At 39.1% G+C, this 19495-nt stretch overlaps 1 protein-coding gene across 1 annotated transcript in view; it reads right to left on the bottom strand.

Moving 5' to 3' along the window:
* Nucleotides 1–19495, bottom strand: part of b3gat2 (beta-1,3-glucuronyltransferase 2 (glucuronosyltransferase S)) — a 68896-nt gene that overhangs the window by 14313 nt on the left and 35088 nt on the right. Inside the window, exon 3 of the mRNA XM_084949418.1 lies at nucleotides 1232–1380. Coding sequence (XP_084805544.1) covers nucleotides 1232–1380 — 149 coding nt within the window. The remainder of the gene's footprint in view (nucleotides 1–1231; nucleotides 1381–19495) is intronic.

The following is a 19495-nucleotide window of genomic DNA, read 5'->3' as shown; positions in this document are numbered from 1 at the left end:
CGTTGTAGATCGTTGTAGATCAGGTCCAGTCTATCAGCATTCTAGCAGTTTAGTAAAGATTAAGACTAGACACCTGGTTTTTGAGACACATTTCAGGGAATTTTCAGTTGAACTTGAAGGTGACGGGCCAAAAAATAAGGGTCAATATTAGGATTAATGTCTTGGCTAAAAGAACTAAGAGAGGTCTTCACTGACATAAGCAAAACTCGCAGCCTTAAGTGGATAAATCCAGTTTCCCTCTCTTAGTGATATCATTTTACTTACGATGGGAGTGTGAGCTAATGGTTATGGCAGGATTTGAACTGGTCGAAAACAGCTGCGTAACTAGGTAACTACGTTGAACTGCCTTATCTAACTGAATGGACTTTTTTGGGGACCAGGAAGTTGTATAAAGAGGTTTCTTTAATACATAATCATTTGATGAATCATTTTCAATTTTTGCACGTTCTTTCAAGGCAGTGCCTAACATCAGCTCATTAACTTAAAATTGCACAAGAGGCCAGGTTTCAGGATTAAATATAATACCTATGTATAATCAGCCAAGCTTCATCCTACAATGCACAACTAATTTTGTAAAAATGTCTGAATATGGAATTAAAATTTAATCTGAACTGAATTTTCTGCATTTCATTTAAAATGTGTCTGATCAGGTTACATGTAAGTGTCTACGCATACAATATAGCAGCAAATTAGCAGGAGTAGGAGGCATCTCAGGCTTGGCAGTGCTTGGAGCCCAATACACTTTCACTGGCGTTATGCAAAACCAGAGAAATACACCTTAAGGGTAAAAATGAGTGAGTAACGTGAGCAACTGTACTGCAGAAGGCAGCTGGACTGACATAGGAACGTCTCCATTCTGTGAGAAGAAAATGTAAAATAGCAATGAAGAAAATGTATAAAAATGTTTCTGTGTGAAACAGTTCAGACCAACTACCTGTGTGTGTATTATAAAGCTCACTGCAGTCGCCAACTTCAACATGTCTACAGTTGTTGAGTTCTGGTCAAAAGTCTGATGGGACAATCGTTAGTCTTAAAAAGAACATCTTTGCTTTAAATTTGAGTATAAAGGAAATTTTCCATTTCTAGGAAAGTCCTCTTCAGCATATTTGAACATGTTTTTACTGGGTGTTTCAGGTCCCAGTAGAAGGTGTTAAATTCTGTCACATCATCTCGCCTTAATGAAATTCTTTTCATTTTGTTGCAACAGACACAGACATGCCCGGTTACTGACCCGTGTGCAGTTGTTCGCCTTGGGCTCCAAGTCGGTGACCTTGGTGATCTGCTTGAGGAAGTCGGATTCCTGCATCCCCGGCTGGGAGCCTCGCCGTTTGAACTGTGCCCGCGGGTTCGCCAGGATCACCTGAAGATTCACTGCAAAACCTGAGGAGCAGGAGGAAGAAGAGAAGACTAAGGTGAAGGGATGAAGACGCTAGCCAGCATGGATAAAAGGGACATTACGAGGCTGTTATAATCACAGCAGAAAATGACCAAGTTGATTAGTGCATCTAATGAATGTGATATGGCTGATATGAAATTCATTTACCACAGGGGTCTGCGTTCTCTGGTGATAATTGTACTGTAGATGAGAAGGAAAATAAGTGAATGTCAGAGGGAAGAATGCTCAGGATGCCAGTGTGCTGGAGCAGAAGCAGGGATTAATGCTTGGCTTGAAACCAGATTTAATCAATCTGATTAGAAAAACTTGGTAACTGTGGGGAGAAACCGGCTGTGTGACTCCATGTAATTACAGCAGCGGGGGAAAAAAATGTATTAGCTGCCCTACAGCCAGAAATACATTTGAAGGTTCGGAAGTATTTCACATTGTGAGACAAGTTTTATATAATCTTTTCCATAACTCCACAAATTTTTATTTTAGACTCAAATCAAACGTGACAAACTAAACAGGAAAGCTAATCCCTGCAGCTGCTGCAGTTAACCTTGTGCAGCATGTGTGTGGAGAACACGTCATTCACACATCTGATGTGTTGTTGACCCTGTAGCCACAGGTCTGAAGGTGACATGTGATGAGTCTGTTTTGCATAATTTTTGCCTGCTTTGAGCTTCCACTGTCAGAAGAAAGTGTCATCTGCAGTTAGTCTGTCAGCTCGCGTTACTGCCACATTAGGTACCATTGAGTTTTTAATAACTGATGCTCTTGGAATTCATGGCTGTGGCCTCTGTGGATTTTTATTTTGAAAAACCGCATTTGCTGACTGTAAAACAGATCTGCGCCAAAGTTACAGAACGCTGGTATTTGGCCCTCAGCTCAGTATTTCATTTTAATGCAGGAGTTTGTCCTCGTCTTCAGGGCTAGGTGTATCACTAGACAATGACATAAGATATTTACACCTTCATTTAATCTTGACCTAATAAGTCTGTCAGTAAGCTCGGAATATCTATGGTTATGTATTAAATGGACAAAAACACAGGACCAAAACTGACCTCTGTGCTACAGTTTAATTCAGTGATTGGGTCTGGTCCAAAGGAGTGGATTAGCTGTTTGTACACATAACACATGCAAACCACTCTGTTGTTGTGAGTGCTGTAAATACTGAATATTAATTCCCAGATGAAATCCTATAATGCAAGTAGTATGGTCTCAATTTCAATCTAATTTTCTAAGCTGTGTGTTGCTTCTGGCAAATGTTTCCTTAACTTTCCACAGAAGACAAATGCGTTCTACTACTTCCTGTCTTCGATGTTATTTCCCTTTACGATGCCACCGTGCAGGCTAAAGCTACCTCTACTGTGCTGGTTAAAAAAAATAATGTTCTTTCTATCTGTTGTAGTAGACAGAAACAGCAATAGAAAACTGAGTGACTAAGCTAAAGTTGTTTACTTACACATGCGGACATGAAAATAGGAGCCTGTTTTAAAATTCATTACTTACTATGAACATACAAGTTAAAGAGACATCAATAGCTTGACTGCCCGTCCACTGCCACTTCCTAACTCATTTACTCCATGAAGATGAACTAAGGATGTATAACACACTGACATTTGCTCAATTCAATTCAATTCAGTCGCCTCAAGGTGCTTTATATTGTAAGGTAGACCCTACAATAATACATAAATGGTAAATGGTAAATGGCCTGTATTTGTATAGCGCTTTACTAGTCCCTAAGGACCCCAAAGCACTTTACACATCCAGTCATCCACCCATTCACACACACATTCACACACATACATTCATGTATTGAGAAAAAAAACCCAACAATCATATGACCCCCTATGAGCAAGCACTTTGGCAACAGTGGGAAGGAAAAACTCCCTTTTAACAGGAAGAAACCTCCAGCAGAACCAGGCTCAGGGAGGGGCGGCCATCTGCTGCGACCGTAACTGGACACTGGAGCGAATAAAACAAACAACAGACTGCAAGATAGCAACAGTACCTCTGTGCTTAACATCTAACAAGGTGAAGAATACTCTCAACGAGGTAGGTGTACCATCATCCACAATCAAGAGACGCCTTTAGCAATAAGGGTTTACAGCAAGGTGCAAAACTGAAGGCAGAGAGACCCACAAACATGCAGCAGCTGAAGGCGCCTGCAGTAAAGGCCTGGCAGGGCATCTCAACAGAGGAAACTCAGCAGTTGATGATGTCCATGGGTTCTTGACTTCAGGCAGTCATTGACCACAAAGGATTTTCATCCAAGTCTTAAAAATTATGTTTAACATGTTAGAGTTTGAAACTCTAAAAATAGGTGAAATGTCTGTAATTTCTAAACAGTTCATCGTAATTTTCATAAACCCTTCATTTGATGCTGAAAGGCTGTATAATTAAAATACACTGTGGTGATGTACAGAGGTAAAATTTACAAAGATTCTATCAGTGTTTACGTATAGATCTAACTATACGTGTCCTCAGCCACATGAATATGTCATACCTATTCTATATCTATCGAACTATGGCGATCAGAGCACCATTCCTGCCCCAGTTTTAGTATTAACTCAACTCTATTTTTGCTTTCAACTGAATTAAGTTTACAAAGACTTGCTCCAGAATACTCTTGAACTTTAGATTAGTTCACCTGCCCCTATGTCCCCTCACTGCTGAGCCAAACAGTCTCTCCCAAACTCAGCTACTTATCACAGACGCAGTATCTCCAAAATGAAATAAACAAGCAGAAGATCTGTTGGAGCTAAATAAAGAAGCCAGACTGATGCTAGCAGACAGGGCACACATGGAATGCCTTAACCAAGTGGCTGCCAGAACATCCGTGCTGATTATGGTCTAGAAATTCCAAGGTCAAAATGGGATCACTGAGATAAGATCCCGTGGACCTTCCAGATACAGAGAGACAAACTGCTGATGGCTAACCAATTGCACAGCGTTGTGCTGGACAAGCAGAGGAAGACAGCTGTAGTGATTGATGTAGCTATACCAAGTACCAAGCAACATCAGGAAGATGGAACAAGAGAAGCTTGAGAAATACCAAAGCCTGAGAGAGGAGCTAAAGAAGGAGTGCAGGGTGAAGGCAGCGGTGGTCCTCGTGGTAAACGGGCCACTCGGGGCAGTGAGTGGCTCCAGCAGATCCCAGGAGTGACATCCAACATCTCTCTCTCACTATATCTATATATATATGTATATATGTATATATCTATATATATATATATATATATATATATATATATATATATATAGATATATATACACACACACACACACACATATATATATATATATATATATATATATATATGTGTGTGTGTGTGTGTGTATATATATCTATATATATATATATACACACACACACACACATATATATATATATATATAGATAGATATATATTTAGACAGACAGACAGACAGACAGATAGATAGATAGATATGAAACTCACATTCACTCTCCATAGAGAATATTGCCGCTTTGTCTGCATTGTTTTATTTATTTATTTTGTTATATCAAAGAAAAAAGTTTATTCTTTTCCCAAATGTGTGTGTGATTGTGAGAAGAGTTCTCTGAGCATTAATTATTGCTTCAGGACTCATCTGGGAACTGTTACTGAACGGCTAGAGGGAGAGAAGTGGTGCTGCTGAGAGGCGCTGACAGGAGGAGAGGAGGAGATCGTCAGGGAACAACAGGTGTCTGTTTTATCCTCATAAAAAACATACGAAAGGCTCTGGCTGCTTCAATTTCCATTCAATATCACCATAAAGCTTTTAGTGACTCTGTGACTGGGGTGGGGCAGTTAGGTAGGGTGTTCTCCATATTTTGTGCACCTGTATGTACACATTCCTGTGTGCCACGTTTCCTTACTGAAGAAAAAAACACACCTGATCACCAACATCAGCCACAATGTTAAGACCTATCCTTGTTGAGCCTGTTTTCCAGCCCACAACTTTACTATTTTATTTTGCTCCCAGCACTTTTTTTTGGCGTGTCATCAGTTTGCTGTAAATCACGAGTAATAACATGAATTTGGCAAATTATTCATCTGACTTTGAGAAATACCAAAACATAGCATTTTTTTTTTATTGGAAAAGAAAACAGACGTTCACAGGTTTCAGATGTTAGATCTTCGCGCTGACGCCTGAGGTGAGCCAGAAGCCTTGTAAATATTTTATGGCTTTACTTTTTACAGGTGTAGTGTGAAATAAAAAGACTCAGAAAGTGAAGGAAAACACAATGAAAAAAAAATCTAAACACTATGGTACAGTTTAAAGTAATTTATAGCCATCCTTAAACGCCTGTCAGGACAGGAAAGAGCTCGAGTGTGGGTTATGTTTTAAGCATTTCTCACACAGAGGTTTCTAGCTCCACGTGTGACAGGAGGATATTTGCAGAAACTTCTTCTGTGCACAAGGTCTCAACATAATTACTGAATATTTATTTATGCAAATCATCAGTGGGTGGCACGCCTTTGCAATCAGTGTGGCAATTTGCCCCTGGTAATTCACCATCCTCGCCTCTATTTTCCCCTCACATCCGCCACCTCTAGCTGAACAGAATATTCTAGGCTGCAGTTATCCAGACGCGGTGATACATGGCCAGCAGACAAGACAGCAGTCCTCTGAGGTAAGTTAGTGTCAGAGTGGGTCACACAGAGAAAGAAACAGCAGACATGCAAATGAATTTGGTATGTATTATCTCTTTGTAAGTTTAGTGTACTTTAGACCAAGTGAAAAGCACATCCACACGGATGTACACAGTTAGATAAATGTGTCCATACAGGACTTATATAGTATATAGTATAAAGAGAGCATATTTCTCCCATATTGGCTTATTTTTATTGGATCCCTGATAAATCCAGAATCAAGTTTAAAATCCTTCTCACATACAAGGTCTTCAACAATCAAGGCCCCATCTTATCTTAATAACCTCATAGTGCCTTATCACCACAATAGAGCACTTTGCTCTCGGACTGCTGCTTTACTTGTGCTTGCTGGGATATATATAACTATGTGTTTACACACAACTTTGCATTTAATCATTAGTTTTCATTAGTCCTTTTTCCTGCCTCCCTGCCCTCACCCACATCCATCTCCCAGATAGCTGCATCTCCCTCAGCCTGGCTCTGCTGGAGGTTCCTTCCCACTATCGCCAAATGCTTGCCCAAAGGGTTTCTCTCTGTATTACTGTAGGGTCTTTACCTTACAATATAAAGCACCTTGAGGTGACTGTAATTGTGATTTGGTGCTATATAAATAAAACTGAATTGAAATACTGAAAGCAGCTATTTTTTTTTAATTTGACAGTCTTTTCTTTTTATGATGTTCAACCTTTGGATATCCACTAGTTAATTGAGAAACCATCGGAGGTTAGGGTTAACGACTGGGTCCACTAAATGGCGACCCCTTTTTATTAAGTTGGTGCCTCTGTGGAACACACAAATGAAAAAGAAGATTTTGGCAGAAAAACTGAAATGTAACATTTTCTAATTAAAAAAAAGACTGAAGTAAAACAAAACTCATCTTTAACACTCAGAAGACTTATCACTCTAAAGCCACAGGCAAATTCCCTTTTTCAAATTAGCTACACAAAGGCACACACTGGAAAGTGCTGCAACACCTCCACAGTTATTAGGTTATGTTGGTGTCAGGCTCATTACTGCTCCATGCAATACTGCAGGCTAATCACAGAGATAAATGGCGCTCAGGTGGAGTAGATAAGCTATTAGAGCTATTACATGACAGGCGTCTCCTAAACCTGCTGCCAGCCACTGGACATCACAGCTTATCTGAGCCATTTTTGCCCAAGAGGAGGTTGTCCAGACTCTGTGCTAACTTTGTCCCACTTTATACCTGACCCACTCCAGCTGACCTATATGACTGTGTATCTATTGCAAGTAAAGCCCATCAGCAAAGGGTATATAAGCGTGTTTGGAGAGAGAAAAATGTTGACTGTAGTTCATCATTATTTGGGCCCTGCATATAAAGCAAGTTAGAACTGTTTTCTTTTGCATGTATAGACATTGTTTTGCTCAGCGTAAGCTTTTAAAGACATTACATTTGTTTTTACTGAAGGATCAAGAGTCTAAATTAGTACAACTCCCCTGTTGGGGTTGTACTTTCTGACTTCTCAGGAGCTCTTAAGGCAGAATTCTAGTAGCAGTGCTGAACATCACTCGCTGGTCAAAGAGTTTCATAAAACTTTTGTACAACTGCACTCACACTGTAGCACTCGGTGCCACTAGGATCAATATTTCTTATAATGTTGACTTGTCTCAGGTACCCTGCTGTATTTGAACATTTTTTATGTTTTGCTTGATCTTGTGATGATGAAGAACACAAGTGGGTAAACAAAAAAATTTAAAATGTAAAAACTGGGTTTCCCAATCATGTTGAAGAAAAGGTCTCACTGATTCTGTCAGCTGATCGCCCGACCTTTTAAGGACGCACAAAATGCAGCCTGGTGAGTAAACAAGAATTCATTCTTTACAATAAAGCTCCACAGGGCACCTTTAACAACAAAATTACATACTCAGCCACCTGATGAGCCTAAAAAGCAGAAGACAAAGAATGCATCAGCACGCAGCGGACAGGGGAGCTACCAAGAAAGCTCATAAACAAGAAAAAGTAAACAAGAAAAAAAAAACATTTGCTGTTTGATTTATTGTGGTTACATACAAACTTATTCTGGAAACAGTGAAGGACGTTACGTCTGTGAGTCTCCTGTGCATTCATTTATTACATCTATTCATCATAGTCAAACCACACTACATACAAAAAATAACACATTGTTTCCCTTGTGTGTCAAACTGATACACAATCACTCTTTGTTTGAACTTTTCTTAAAAATTGTCTTTTTATAGAAAATTGCAAAAATAATTAATTCCTAATTCAGCTTCACTTGCACCTTTGTATTTGGGACTTCTTGTTCAAAAAGGAGCATTAGAGCATGACCACAGCAACGATTTCATTTAAAAGGAAAAAATATTTTTTGGGGATCCAATGGATTCAAGTTTTCTCCACCATCTCTTTCCTCACTACAGGGACATTTCAGAGAGAAACAGCAGGTCAGGCCAAGGTTTCTCAGCCGTGCCAGTCCCAAAGTATTAAATAGTATCATCAGGCTAATACTCTTATGACAATCTACTTCTGAGTCCCACGAAGAGGCAATACTGGCAATACAAACACTGCCAAACACTAATGGAGCAACGCGCTGCACTCGTGTGCGCATCAAAGCTCCATCTACTGATTTCATTCAATGCATAAAGTGTAAAAATTTCCATTTCACCAACGTTTAAATAATCTGTCATTCCAACTGCCACATATTCAGTGCTGTGGACAGGAGGAACCCACAGCTTATTCATTTTAAATAACAGCACAGTAGGAAAGTGTTTGGAGGCAGGAGCTGTGAGAAGCAGATGGCTTGTTGCTGAGTCTTTTGGGATATTTAAGTTCTTAAATCTAAACACTTGGTTTTGTTTGTGGTAACATATTTCATAACATTTTAGGTGACTACAGATATAATGAATACTAATAATAAAAACTTTATTTGTATAGCACTTTTCAAAACACAGAGTTACAAAGTGCTTCACAGCAGGAATAAAAGCCACATGCTGAAGATAAGTATTGTAAAATAGACAGACAGTTTTTAGACCCTGGTTAGAGGTTCAGACAAAAGCCTAATTTTTGCCTAGCGACTAAAGCTGCAACCTGTCTCAATACTTGTGAGAAAAAGGCCTTAAATACTACCAGCTGACTCCAATCAGAAATTAGGCAAGCGGACTCCCAAACCTTGTGAGAGCTACCTGGTACCCTGTCCTAGACTTTTGTTTTGTGGCCAGTTATTGTTATTGTTTTCCTTTTGATAATGATAGTGGCTTGTCCTTCATGTTACCAAGTCTTATGCTTGTTGCTGTCATTCACTGCATCCAGCTGAACCAGCCGGTTGTGGATAACCTGGCCATTCGGGTATGCAGGACGTGGGTATGCAGACCACTTTGAAAGGCCTTGAGATCACCATTGTTGGCGCTGTATAAATAGAATGCATGTTTTTTTTTCTTGAATAAAATTTGTAGTGATTGAATATTTGGGTAATATCCCTCTTAGAGATGTTTTCCAAATAATTGCCATGTCTCACAGCTTCGGCTGACAGATAAAGTGGTCCATGTCTTCCATTTGATTCCTTTTTCTTCCGGTCCATTATTTTCTTATTGCCTCGACTTTAATGTCGAATCATTTCCTTTTTACCTGAGCCGGAGTCAGTGCTGCAGGGAATACAACAGTAACCACATGGCTTATTGCAGCCCACGCATTTTCTCTACTGCTGTTACTCCTGACGAAACACTTTTGAAAAGTGTGCCTTCTCCGACTTCCACCTTGGAACTGGCTTGAATTTCTTCAGCAGTAAAATTATTATTGCCTTAGCTCTCTCAAACTTTACCACTTACTCCATGCATTCTCACTCACTATGTGTTAACAGACCTCTCTGCAATGGATCATATTTGTTAATAATCTCTGTCTCTCTTCCACAGCATGTCTTTTGTCCTGTCTTCCCTCCCCCTCCCTGAGCCTGGTTCTGTTGGAGGTTTCTTCCTGTTAAAAGGGAGTTTTTCCTTCCCACTGTCACTGAAGTGCTTTCTCATAGGGGTCATATAATTTTTGGGTTGTTGTCTTCATGTATTATTGTTGGGTCTACTTTACAATATAAAGCACCTACAGGCGACTGTCGTTGTGATTTGGCGCTGTATCAATAAAACTGAGTTGAACTGAATGCAAACAAAGGCAAATGTGTTGGCTTACACAGAGAAATGAGGGTGTGGCTGTGTGTAGATTTACCAACATACAGTGGTAAAAACAAAATTTGTGTCAATTTTTGTGTCATGAACTCTGAGTCTCCATGTTGATTCCTTTTTTGCTCAAATTAAGACCCTGTTCTACACAAATATTAGTGAATGAGGCCCATTTTACTTCACAGAGTCAGGAACAGGTCCCTCTGACTAAACAACCAACAGATTATTCTACTAGTAGTGACCTAGTAACCTCAAATGTTTTAACATTTAATAATAAAGGAGGCAAGTCCAAACAACACGACCACACAAAAAAGTATTAATAACTATTGATATAAATTATTAATAGCAAGAATTCAATGTCTAAAAACATTAAATTCAGGGGTTCAAAAACCCAGGACCATGACAGGGTGCCTTTGGATCTGTTAGTCAGTCTCACCATCTAGTATCAAAGCTAGACAGTTTCCTTTACTAACAGTATTATATTATATGCTGTTCTTCATCACTAGCTATAAGTTTAGCTGTACATGCTATGGTTATAGCTGGGCTGACCTTTAAAATAACACTAGTAGACATATTGCATGATGAGGCAAAATGCATTTAAAATCCTTCTGATATCTGGAGCAGATTGCAGTCTTTGACGGTGAGAGGGGAGAATGAGTGTTCAGTTGAATGAGCGGACGTTCTGTCCATGGATGACCCAACTGAGACATGACAGGAGGAAATGTGTACTGTCATAATGTTCCAGAGCACTTTTACAAAATATGCTTCACAATAAAATCCTTCTTGAGAAATGACGCATTGATTTTGTGCTAACAGCATGATGCAGAAACATTAAGAGGACAAAGGAGCGCATCATGTGGAGGTTATATATGTATACTTATCAAACACAGGGAATTAAATAGGGACTGCATCTTTTTTAAGCCTATCTTAAAAGATAAGGTTCTTAGAATTAAAACTAAAATCTGTACACACCAACCAACCCCAAACGGCTTCATTTTAGCTGTCTTACTATGACTTTCGAGCTGTCTGTCTGAACTGTGTAGCATCTTTCTGTGATTTTAGCTGTGGTTTAAACCTTCGTTTTGTATCCTTAGCTTTATAGCTTGCTGCCAGTCTGAGTCTTTAGGTATGTAATTAACTTTTCTCACCTACAGGCATGGATTTAGCTGTTAGCTTACTATGGTTACTAGGTTATTGTGACCCAGTAAGTAAATTCATCTTTGTAGTTAGCTATCATTCTGTTTCACTGTGCAGTACAATTGCCTGCTACAGCAGAGAGCACACACATAACTAAGTAAAATGAGGAAATAGAAAGCAAGTTGAAATGTGAATAGAACATAAAATGAAAACAAAAGCAATGTCTGGCACAGCCTTATGGACTTTATTGATTAATATTAGCATGGTGTAATGTGAGGCTTTGATAGCTTGAGGGAACTGTGTGATCACACTGTTATGCTATAGGTTAGCATGCAATGCTAACCTATAGCCAGTTTTCAGTTTTGATTTCTCACTTTATTCATCTCTTCGGCCCCGCCCATTGCTCTTTGATTTAGTTCCAGTTAAGACTTTGACAGGAAGTGCAAAAGAGTTTATCCAGGGTAAAAACAGACATAAGAACAAAGTACTGTGACACTGAAATCATAAGCTAAAAACGAATGACCTTCTTCTGGAACCTCCGTCGCCCTTTCATATACCACAACAGTGTTCCTCTTAGATCTGCTTCAGATCTCAAGTAAACAGTTTGTGGTGTGTGTAGCAGAGAGATAAGTTTTTGGTTTTTTTTAATTTGTTTTAAATAATGACAAGAACAACAGAACATCCAAGGAGAAAGGTGTCAAGTTCCACCACACCATGTGACTGACAAGTGGCAACTGGGATTACAAGCACCTGACAATGAACAACAGACAAAATCAGACAGAAAGAAGTGAGAAACAAAGGCAATCTAACGCCAGGTGTTGAGTTCAGGAAACTGTGTACTGTACTGTAAGTCCAAACTTCTCAAGACAACTTTAGCACATTACATCCTACTCATAAGCAAGTGTGACTAATTATTGCATCTTTGCTTTGAAGTATGATTATTTTCATGTGCGTTTGCTTGGCTGAAAGGCAGCTGAAAGCTGGGTAATAATTTTCACATAGAAATTCTCTTTCTTTTTATCAAAAAGTACTCATGTGTTTTTTCCTGAACTTTTAATAGACAAACTCAGACTACCTTTACTTGTGTTTATACTTACGCATAATTTAGGAGCAAGTAAATCTGGATTCCAGGACAAAATTTTAAAAAACAATAAAAAAACCAGAACCCCCCACAGATTAGCAAACTGAGCCAGAGGATTTGTTCATTTCCTTCTCCATTTTTGAGCTGAACTGAATTACAGCGTAAGAAATCATATGTAAGTTATCAGCAGTGCTATATTTTTTAGGATGGCCTGATTCTCTGGTTCTGACACCTTTATCACTGGCTATTTAAATCTGAAAGTGTGCACTTCGGTCCTGACTGTTGGATTTAAAATGCACTATGGTGGTATACAGTGGCAAAATTACACAAATTGTGTCAGACTTGCTCCCGAGCGCCACATTAGCAGAGCCATACTGCCAAATTAAAATGGATTTTACTTTTACATTAAATTTGAACCTGTCCAAATTTATATGTATATGTGTCCCCAAGCACTTTCAGTCTGTTACACTATATTTTCCTCGTGTGCCACAAATTTTATTGTCTGTTGAGTTCAGCTTCTTACTCGGGTCCACTGGGGTTATTAGGGGGTTAAACATTTTCATGTCCCGATCTCAGGAAGCACCCCAAAGCGTAAGCATCACTTGAACAACAGAGAGGCTGTCTTTGTGTTGCCATGTCTGTGCGTGCTTGTGTTTCTGTATTTGCTCTGTGAGCCCGTATGAACGCATTTGCTCTGTTCTGCAGCTGTGATGCACTTTAGGAAAATTGCATGCATGAATATGTGCGTGCCATGGAACATGAACGCCTGTCTACTTGTATCAGTTCAAGTGCCTGCAGGTGTGTGTTTGCCTGTGTTTTTTCCCCAATAGACACATGATGTAATTGTATCTGTGTGTCTGTGTGCACATGTGCATATTCACACACACACACACACACACACATGCTGAGGTGAATAGTACTCCACACCATCATTGTCCAGGATCCATTGTGTCTGGCTAAATGAGACCGAGCAGTAGATGGGAAGCTTTAGTGGTCTGCTAACAATACAGCACTGTATAACACAATACTATTAGGACACGCACTGGCACTCACTCAGCACTCTGCAGACACCCTATTGTAAATCCCATGAATAATAATTTAAGAGTGAACAAAGTTTGGGTCGCTCTCCCGGCTCAGCCATTGTTGTCCTTACAGAATTTAAAGCAAAAAAATGCTTTGTGTTCAGGGCTCGACAGTAAATCTTAGCGTTGCAAATTGACAGCGTAATTATATAGTGCGGTGTAAAAGTAGGGCTGATAATTACAGTGTGTGTGTGTGTGTGTCAGTGTATGTGCTGTGTGTGATTAGGTGATGGTTTGAGGGAGAATGGAGGGATGAGATCTTGGCCCGCTCCTGTTATCGTGATTTAATTAAAACCAATCCCAGGGGCCGACCTGCGCACGTGTGCTGTGTGTGTCCTCATTGGGGTTTGGAACAATACAAGCCTGCAATCGCTATAGCCTGCTATTGTGTCACTTTCTCTAAACATTTAACAAACAGCATCTTGCGCAGAGGGTCTAAATACAGTGTATGTGCGGGTGAAGTGGGATAATGACTGGGGACTGGCAGGGTGGTATTATTTGGTCAGTGTGATGAATTATTTGCTCTCGGGTCAAATGGAGCTCGGAGGCTGATCACTAGTCTGATTGGATTTTTACACAGGAGATATGAAGATGTAAACAGATTGATGGGGATGTCTGCTTTGCTCTCCATTAAGTGGATTATAAATATAAGGACCAATTTGGAACTAGAAAGTGCATTTTCTGAAGAAACTGCAGTGTGAATGCTTGAATCTGAATGTATGAGCTGAAATGAATTAATTACTGAATATTAAGCTAAAAATGTTGAATGAGCTGGAAAATACAGAGTTTTTAACCTGAAAACAAAAGTGCAGAACTTTTGAAAGCTGATGTTCACACAGAAGAAGTTGGAAAATAGCTGAAAAGTTTTTAAATTTAAATTAGAAAAACCTAAGTAATGAGAAAATACATTTTAGAGTCAGAAAACATCTGAATGAATATTAAAAGTTCATATTCTTTGAATCACTGAATGACTAAAATGTGATCCCTCCACTTGGATCCACACAGTTTAAAAAGTTTGAATGTCTAAGCTTTGAAAGACACGCTGTTGGAGAGAGAACAACGATGGCTACATTTTGAGGGTAAAATGATGGCTGTAGAGCAAACACTATGGACACAGCAGCAGTTGAAAGAGAAGTGTTTAAGATGAATCTTGGCACAGTGAAAGAGAGCTCGTTAAGCAGGCAGGTGTGAGCCTGGTTGCTATAGTGACTGCACCCAATGGCTCCATACACACGCACACAGACATGCACCTCACTTCTGCTGCTTAAAATGAACAGAAAAGTCAGCCCAAAACAAATCCTTCCCAAATGAAAAGTACATGTCGTATTGACAAAATTCTTTCACCGTGAGCGCCAGCAATGTCCAGTCTACCAAATTCTCAGTTTTCATGCCTGTGGAGTTTATTATATGGACGTGGTGACAGTGGAAAGACACCACGCTCTTCTGATTTTCAAACAAACCTTCTGAGCCATTTTAACATTAGAGTCTATGGAAGAGTTGGAGGGAGGAGGCTGTGCATTGGTGACATTTATGAAAGAACCATAACACCTAGTACAATAGTAAACACATTGGATGAAAGAGGACAGCGATGGCTACGTTTTGAGGGTAAAATCATACCTGTAGAGCAAACGCTGCGGACACAGCAGCAGTTTTAAAAAAGATTTTAAGATTAATTTTTTTGCTCCTCTCACTCTAGCAGTTGAGCTGTCTCACTCTAGCGGCAACATTCCGTCCCATACACACCCATTATAAACTCTGAAACGGCTGAAAAAACAGCATGAAACTTAAACTAGAACTGAAGAAAAAGTATAATAGATATTGAAAAGATAAATACAAGTTGAATAGTTGAATCTCTTGGCTTCGTTTTAAAGTTTGAATGGTGGCTCTATGTCAACGTATGTGGAAGTAGTAAGAGTTGAAAAATAAGTAAGTTGAATGAGGATTTGAAGGGTCTCCCCATTGAAATACATGGGAAATTTTTGTTGAAAAAAGTTGAATAAAATTAAAAATATAAATGTTAAAAATGAGAAAAATAGAAGCACACTTGTCCAAAAGAAGAGGAATCTAATGGTGTTTGAATGGTTTTTCTAAGTTGAACGGTTTTGAAGGAGTTGGCGTCCAAAAATCGTACGGAAAAATAATAATAAAGATTCGAAGAACAATACTGTGAATGCTTTTCAAGCATTCACACTAATGAAGTGCTATCTTCAGAACTCACACACCTCGCACACGCTTTTTCATTCATGCCGTCAAAGTTGTGGAGTAACATTTCACTCTGTGCTAAAGTTTGGTCACGACTTAAAGGCTTTCTTTCTGTTGCCAACACAAAGTTGACAAAACAAGGTTAATGTGTGTTGCATCAACAGCATGAAGTGATCAATGAAACCAATAAACCTGATGACATAAACAGGACACCTGTCATTGCCAGTAACTGTCTGCTCCAATTATGACAATCTGAAATCCCTAAAACCAAAAATCTGGCTACAGTTTAGGATTTAACGCTGATTTCATATATTAATAACAGAAAAACATGGAAGTAGTTTCCTGTCTGAGAATTAAAGCCAATCCAGAAAGTATCCGGCAGCTATGCAGCTGTGGATTATTACTGCAGAGTGAACATTATCTTTGAAGAACATTACTTTTGACCAAGTGTACTAATACAGCTAACATCAGTGCTGCTTGTTAGGCTAGTATAGCTAATATTCTCATTAAATCAATTAGATGCCAAAGCTCCTTATTCCCATTCTCTATTTTTTGTTTCCCATTTTTTGAACTATCCAATTACAATATGATCACGTGACACTTGAACATTGAGCTTTCCATACTCTGCCTTAAATAAGACTGTTTGTTCAAACCTCCATTAGAGCTGCAACTAGGGGGCAGTGGAGCCGGCTGTAAATATTGTAAACAAGGCAAAACATTCAAACTGAAAACTTTAGCAAACAGTTACTTATTGAAACATCCTGTATGGGGTCATGTATGTGTCCACCTGACAGTATAGGTCCAAAAATCAGCTTCCTTTTAGCTTTCCTTTGGTTTCGAGAGACTCATGAGAGAAATGCTCCACTAGCTTCAGTATTTAAATCTTTACTTGATGTTTATTGCTGGCAGGTGTTGCAGTTGTTAATTGGACTTTTTCACCTCTGACAGCAACTGCCTGCTGCAAGTCAAGCAGCATGATGAGAATGAACTAAGTCAGTAGACTTCAACCAGCTAAAAGACACTAAAAAATCTGCAGACAAGCCAAGAAGTCTGATAATTCTCTTAAGATCAAATGAAAACGACCAGTTTGGGGTCAGACACAGTGGCTTTAGTTTTTGTTTAAAGCGGACACCTTAAGTGTTAAATCAATAAAACCAAAGCAAGGGCCAAAAACGTCTTTTCTACAATGGCCATTTGAGGCCAATAGCAAGTCAGTCCCCACAGATGTTAAAGCATCCAAATGTACAATAGATGTACATTTGGATACTTTTATGCTGGCTGTACATGGGACACACTGGGCAACACCTTTTAACCTTTGAATTCAAGGGTTTTCAGTTCCATTGCCACAGTGTATAAATTCAAGCACATATTAGTGCAGTCTGCCATTAAAACATTTTCTGGCATAAATGTTCTGTATACTACTACTACTACTACTACTAATAATAATAATAATAATAATAATTATTATTATTATTATTATTATTATTATTATTATTATACTCTTAACCTTTTGTCCTTGTAAGTGTTGAATTCCTCCAAAATGAGCTCAGCAGTTAGATTGGGCACTCAGGCTGCTATTTATTCTTTGGAAAAATATAATAGAAGTCATAGTAAGGTAGTCCTGCATAACATAGTCAATCACTAAACTGGTTTGTGCAATGAATGAATTCAGACATCTATTTATTTATACACTACATAGACACAAATAAGGGTCCCAAAAGGGCCACACGTCTTAATCTTTGAATTCCACAGGTTTATTCTTTTTTATTTATGCCACAGGTGCATAAAATCGAGCACCTATTCATGCAGTCTGTTTTTACAAACATTTTGGAAAGGATGAGTTGTTGTAAAGAGCTCACTGTATTCGAGTGTCGTGTGCCATGATTGCAACAAGTGAGCTTGTGAAATTGCTTTCTTCCCAGATATTCCATGATCAGCTGTAAGTGCTCAGGAACCAGAGAAATTCAGCCATGAAGTGGGGAAAGAGTGGATGCCAACTATTGAGGTTCACAGTGTGTAAAAGTCACCAGTGCTCTGCTGACTGAGTAACTGCAGTTTCAAACCTCCTCTGGCATTCACATCAGCACAAAAACTGGGCACTGGGAGCTTCAGGGCATGGGTTTCCATTCTGTAGGTGTAATGTGTAGATGGCAGCGGCTGCTGCTTTGACTGATGGGTGTGCCGGCACAGGTAGGTGTAACCAGCAGCTGTCATCTGAGGAGTGTTTCTAGAATCTGCTTTATTTAAAATACATCAGCTGCCGAGTTTCCTGATGCCTCTGACTTTTTTTTTCACCCCACTGGCTTCCTTAAATTCAAATTCCTCCCAGTCTGTTGCTGTTCAGCACTGTTTTACAGCGCTCTACAATCCCATGTGGTGATTTCTCCGGAACAAACAATCAGCCAAAGTAGCACAGCAGGTCCTATGTGGAGGTCTTACAATCAGAACATTAAATTGGAAGGATCGGATCTCATTTTACGGCAAATTAATCCATGAAAAAACAGAAGCTCAACAGAAAAGCTGTCTGATCTAAGCAGGTAAATTCAGGACACAAGGAACACGGAGTAATGTTTTCTGTTTGGTTTCCTGCTTTGATGAAAGCCAGCAGGCCGAAACACTCCAACTGGCTTTAACTGTTTTGTAATCAATGAACTCGTCAATAAAACCTTTTGAAAACCAAAGGGGAGAAGAGACCCTTTGGTTTTCTTTCTCTCCCTCTCTTTCTTTCATTCTTTCTCCCTGTCCTATCCCCCAGTCACGTCTGTCCCGTTTGTAGCAACCGAAAATAAAATAAATACATAATTATAATAAAGGTCAATCAAATGGACCAATATGGCAAGGCCATGATGATCCACTTGGTAAAATAAATCCGCTTGGCATCTTTCTTGGCCTTAAGACAACAATTCTGATGGCTAAAGATCCAAACGGGACACAAAAAATAAAAAAAAAAAAATAAATAAATAAAAAATAAAACCTTTTGAAGCTTCCAGAAAGAAGTTAAAAAAGCAACCAAAGTTTTACAGTTTCATAGCCCCACATGTAATGGCCAATTTCCTATTCAAATAACTCTGCTGTGTAATCCACAATTTGGCAACGAGTGGTAAGAGTTAAACCAACAGATGGATGACACGTGACCTGAATTCTAAAGCCTCACAGTGACTGATACAGTATCTATCAACTGTAATGATACATTTAACCAGCTGATTTGATTTTAAAGCGCTTGATGATCACGCCCGGTGCAGATCTCTTTTAAAACTATGACTAAGATACAGACAGAATGAGACATCTACCACTTGCACAATCTACTTCTCATAGCTCCATTGGTCACACTGTAAAGGTAATGCTGAGTCAGACTGGCTGCAAACATGATTTAGCTTTTCTACACTGCAATTTCTTGTTACTGATTGCCTGACATATACACCGATTAGTTGCGACAGGTCATTTGGAAAAAGTTGTGCAAGTTCTACTCGCTGGCAGCAAATAAATCTGTGGTTTGAGTAATAGTGAGTCAGTAATAAAATTGTATAAATCTGGATAAATTAATGACAAACATACTGGCTGGCTACAAGCAACCTTACTGAATAAACCACATATATGTAATATGTATGCAACATTATTGCCTTAAGAAAATTAAGTGAAGTCAGCACAAGAGAAGTGTGCTGTTATCTTGAGGGGGCACTACGGTGCTTAGGCTAAGTCACATGAACTTAATGTAATATACCAAAGGAGCAATGTTATAAATGTTAAGCCACCTCACAAAATGTCACTATGAATGTTTAGATGCTTTGTATAAATTTTGGAATAATTATGC

The sequence above is a fragment of the Perissodus microlepis genome, chromosome 13 (genome assembly GCF_051167445.1).
Source record: "Perissodus microlepis isolate ML-2025 ecotype Zambia chromosome 13, ASM5116744v1, whole genome shotgun sequence".
NCBI lineage: Eukaryota > Metazoa > Chordata > Actinopteri > Cichliformes > Cichlidae > Perissodus > Perissodus microlepis.
The sequence above is the reverse complement of the archived record's forward strand: the minus strand, read 5'-3'. Positions and strand labels throughout refer to the sequence as shown.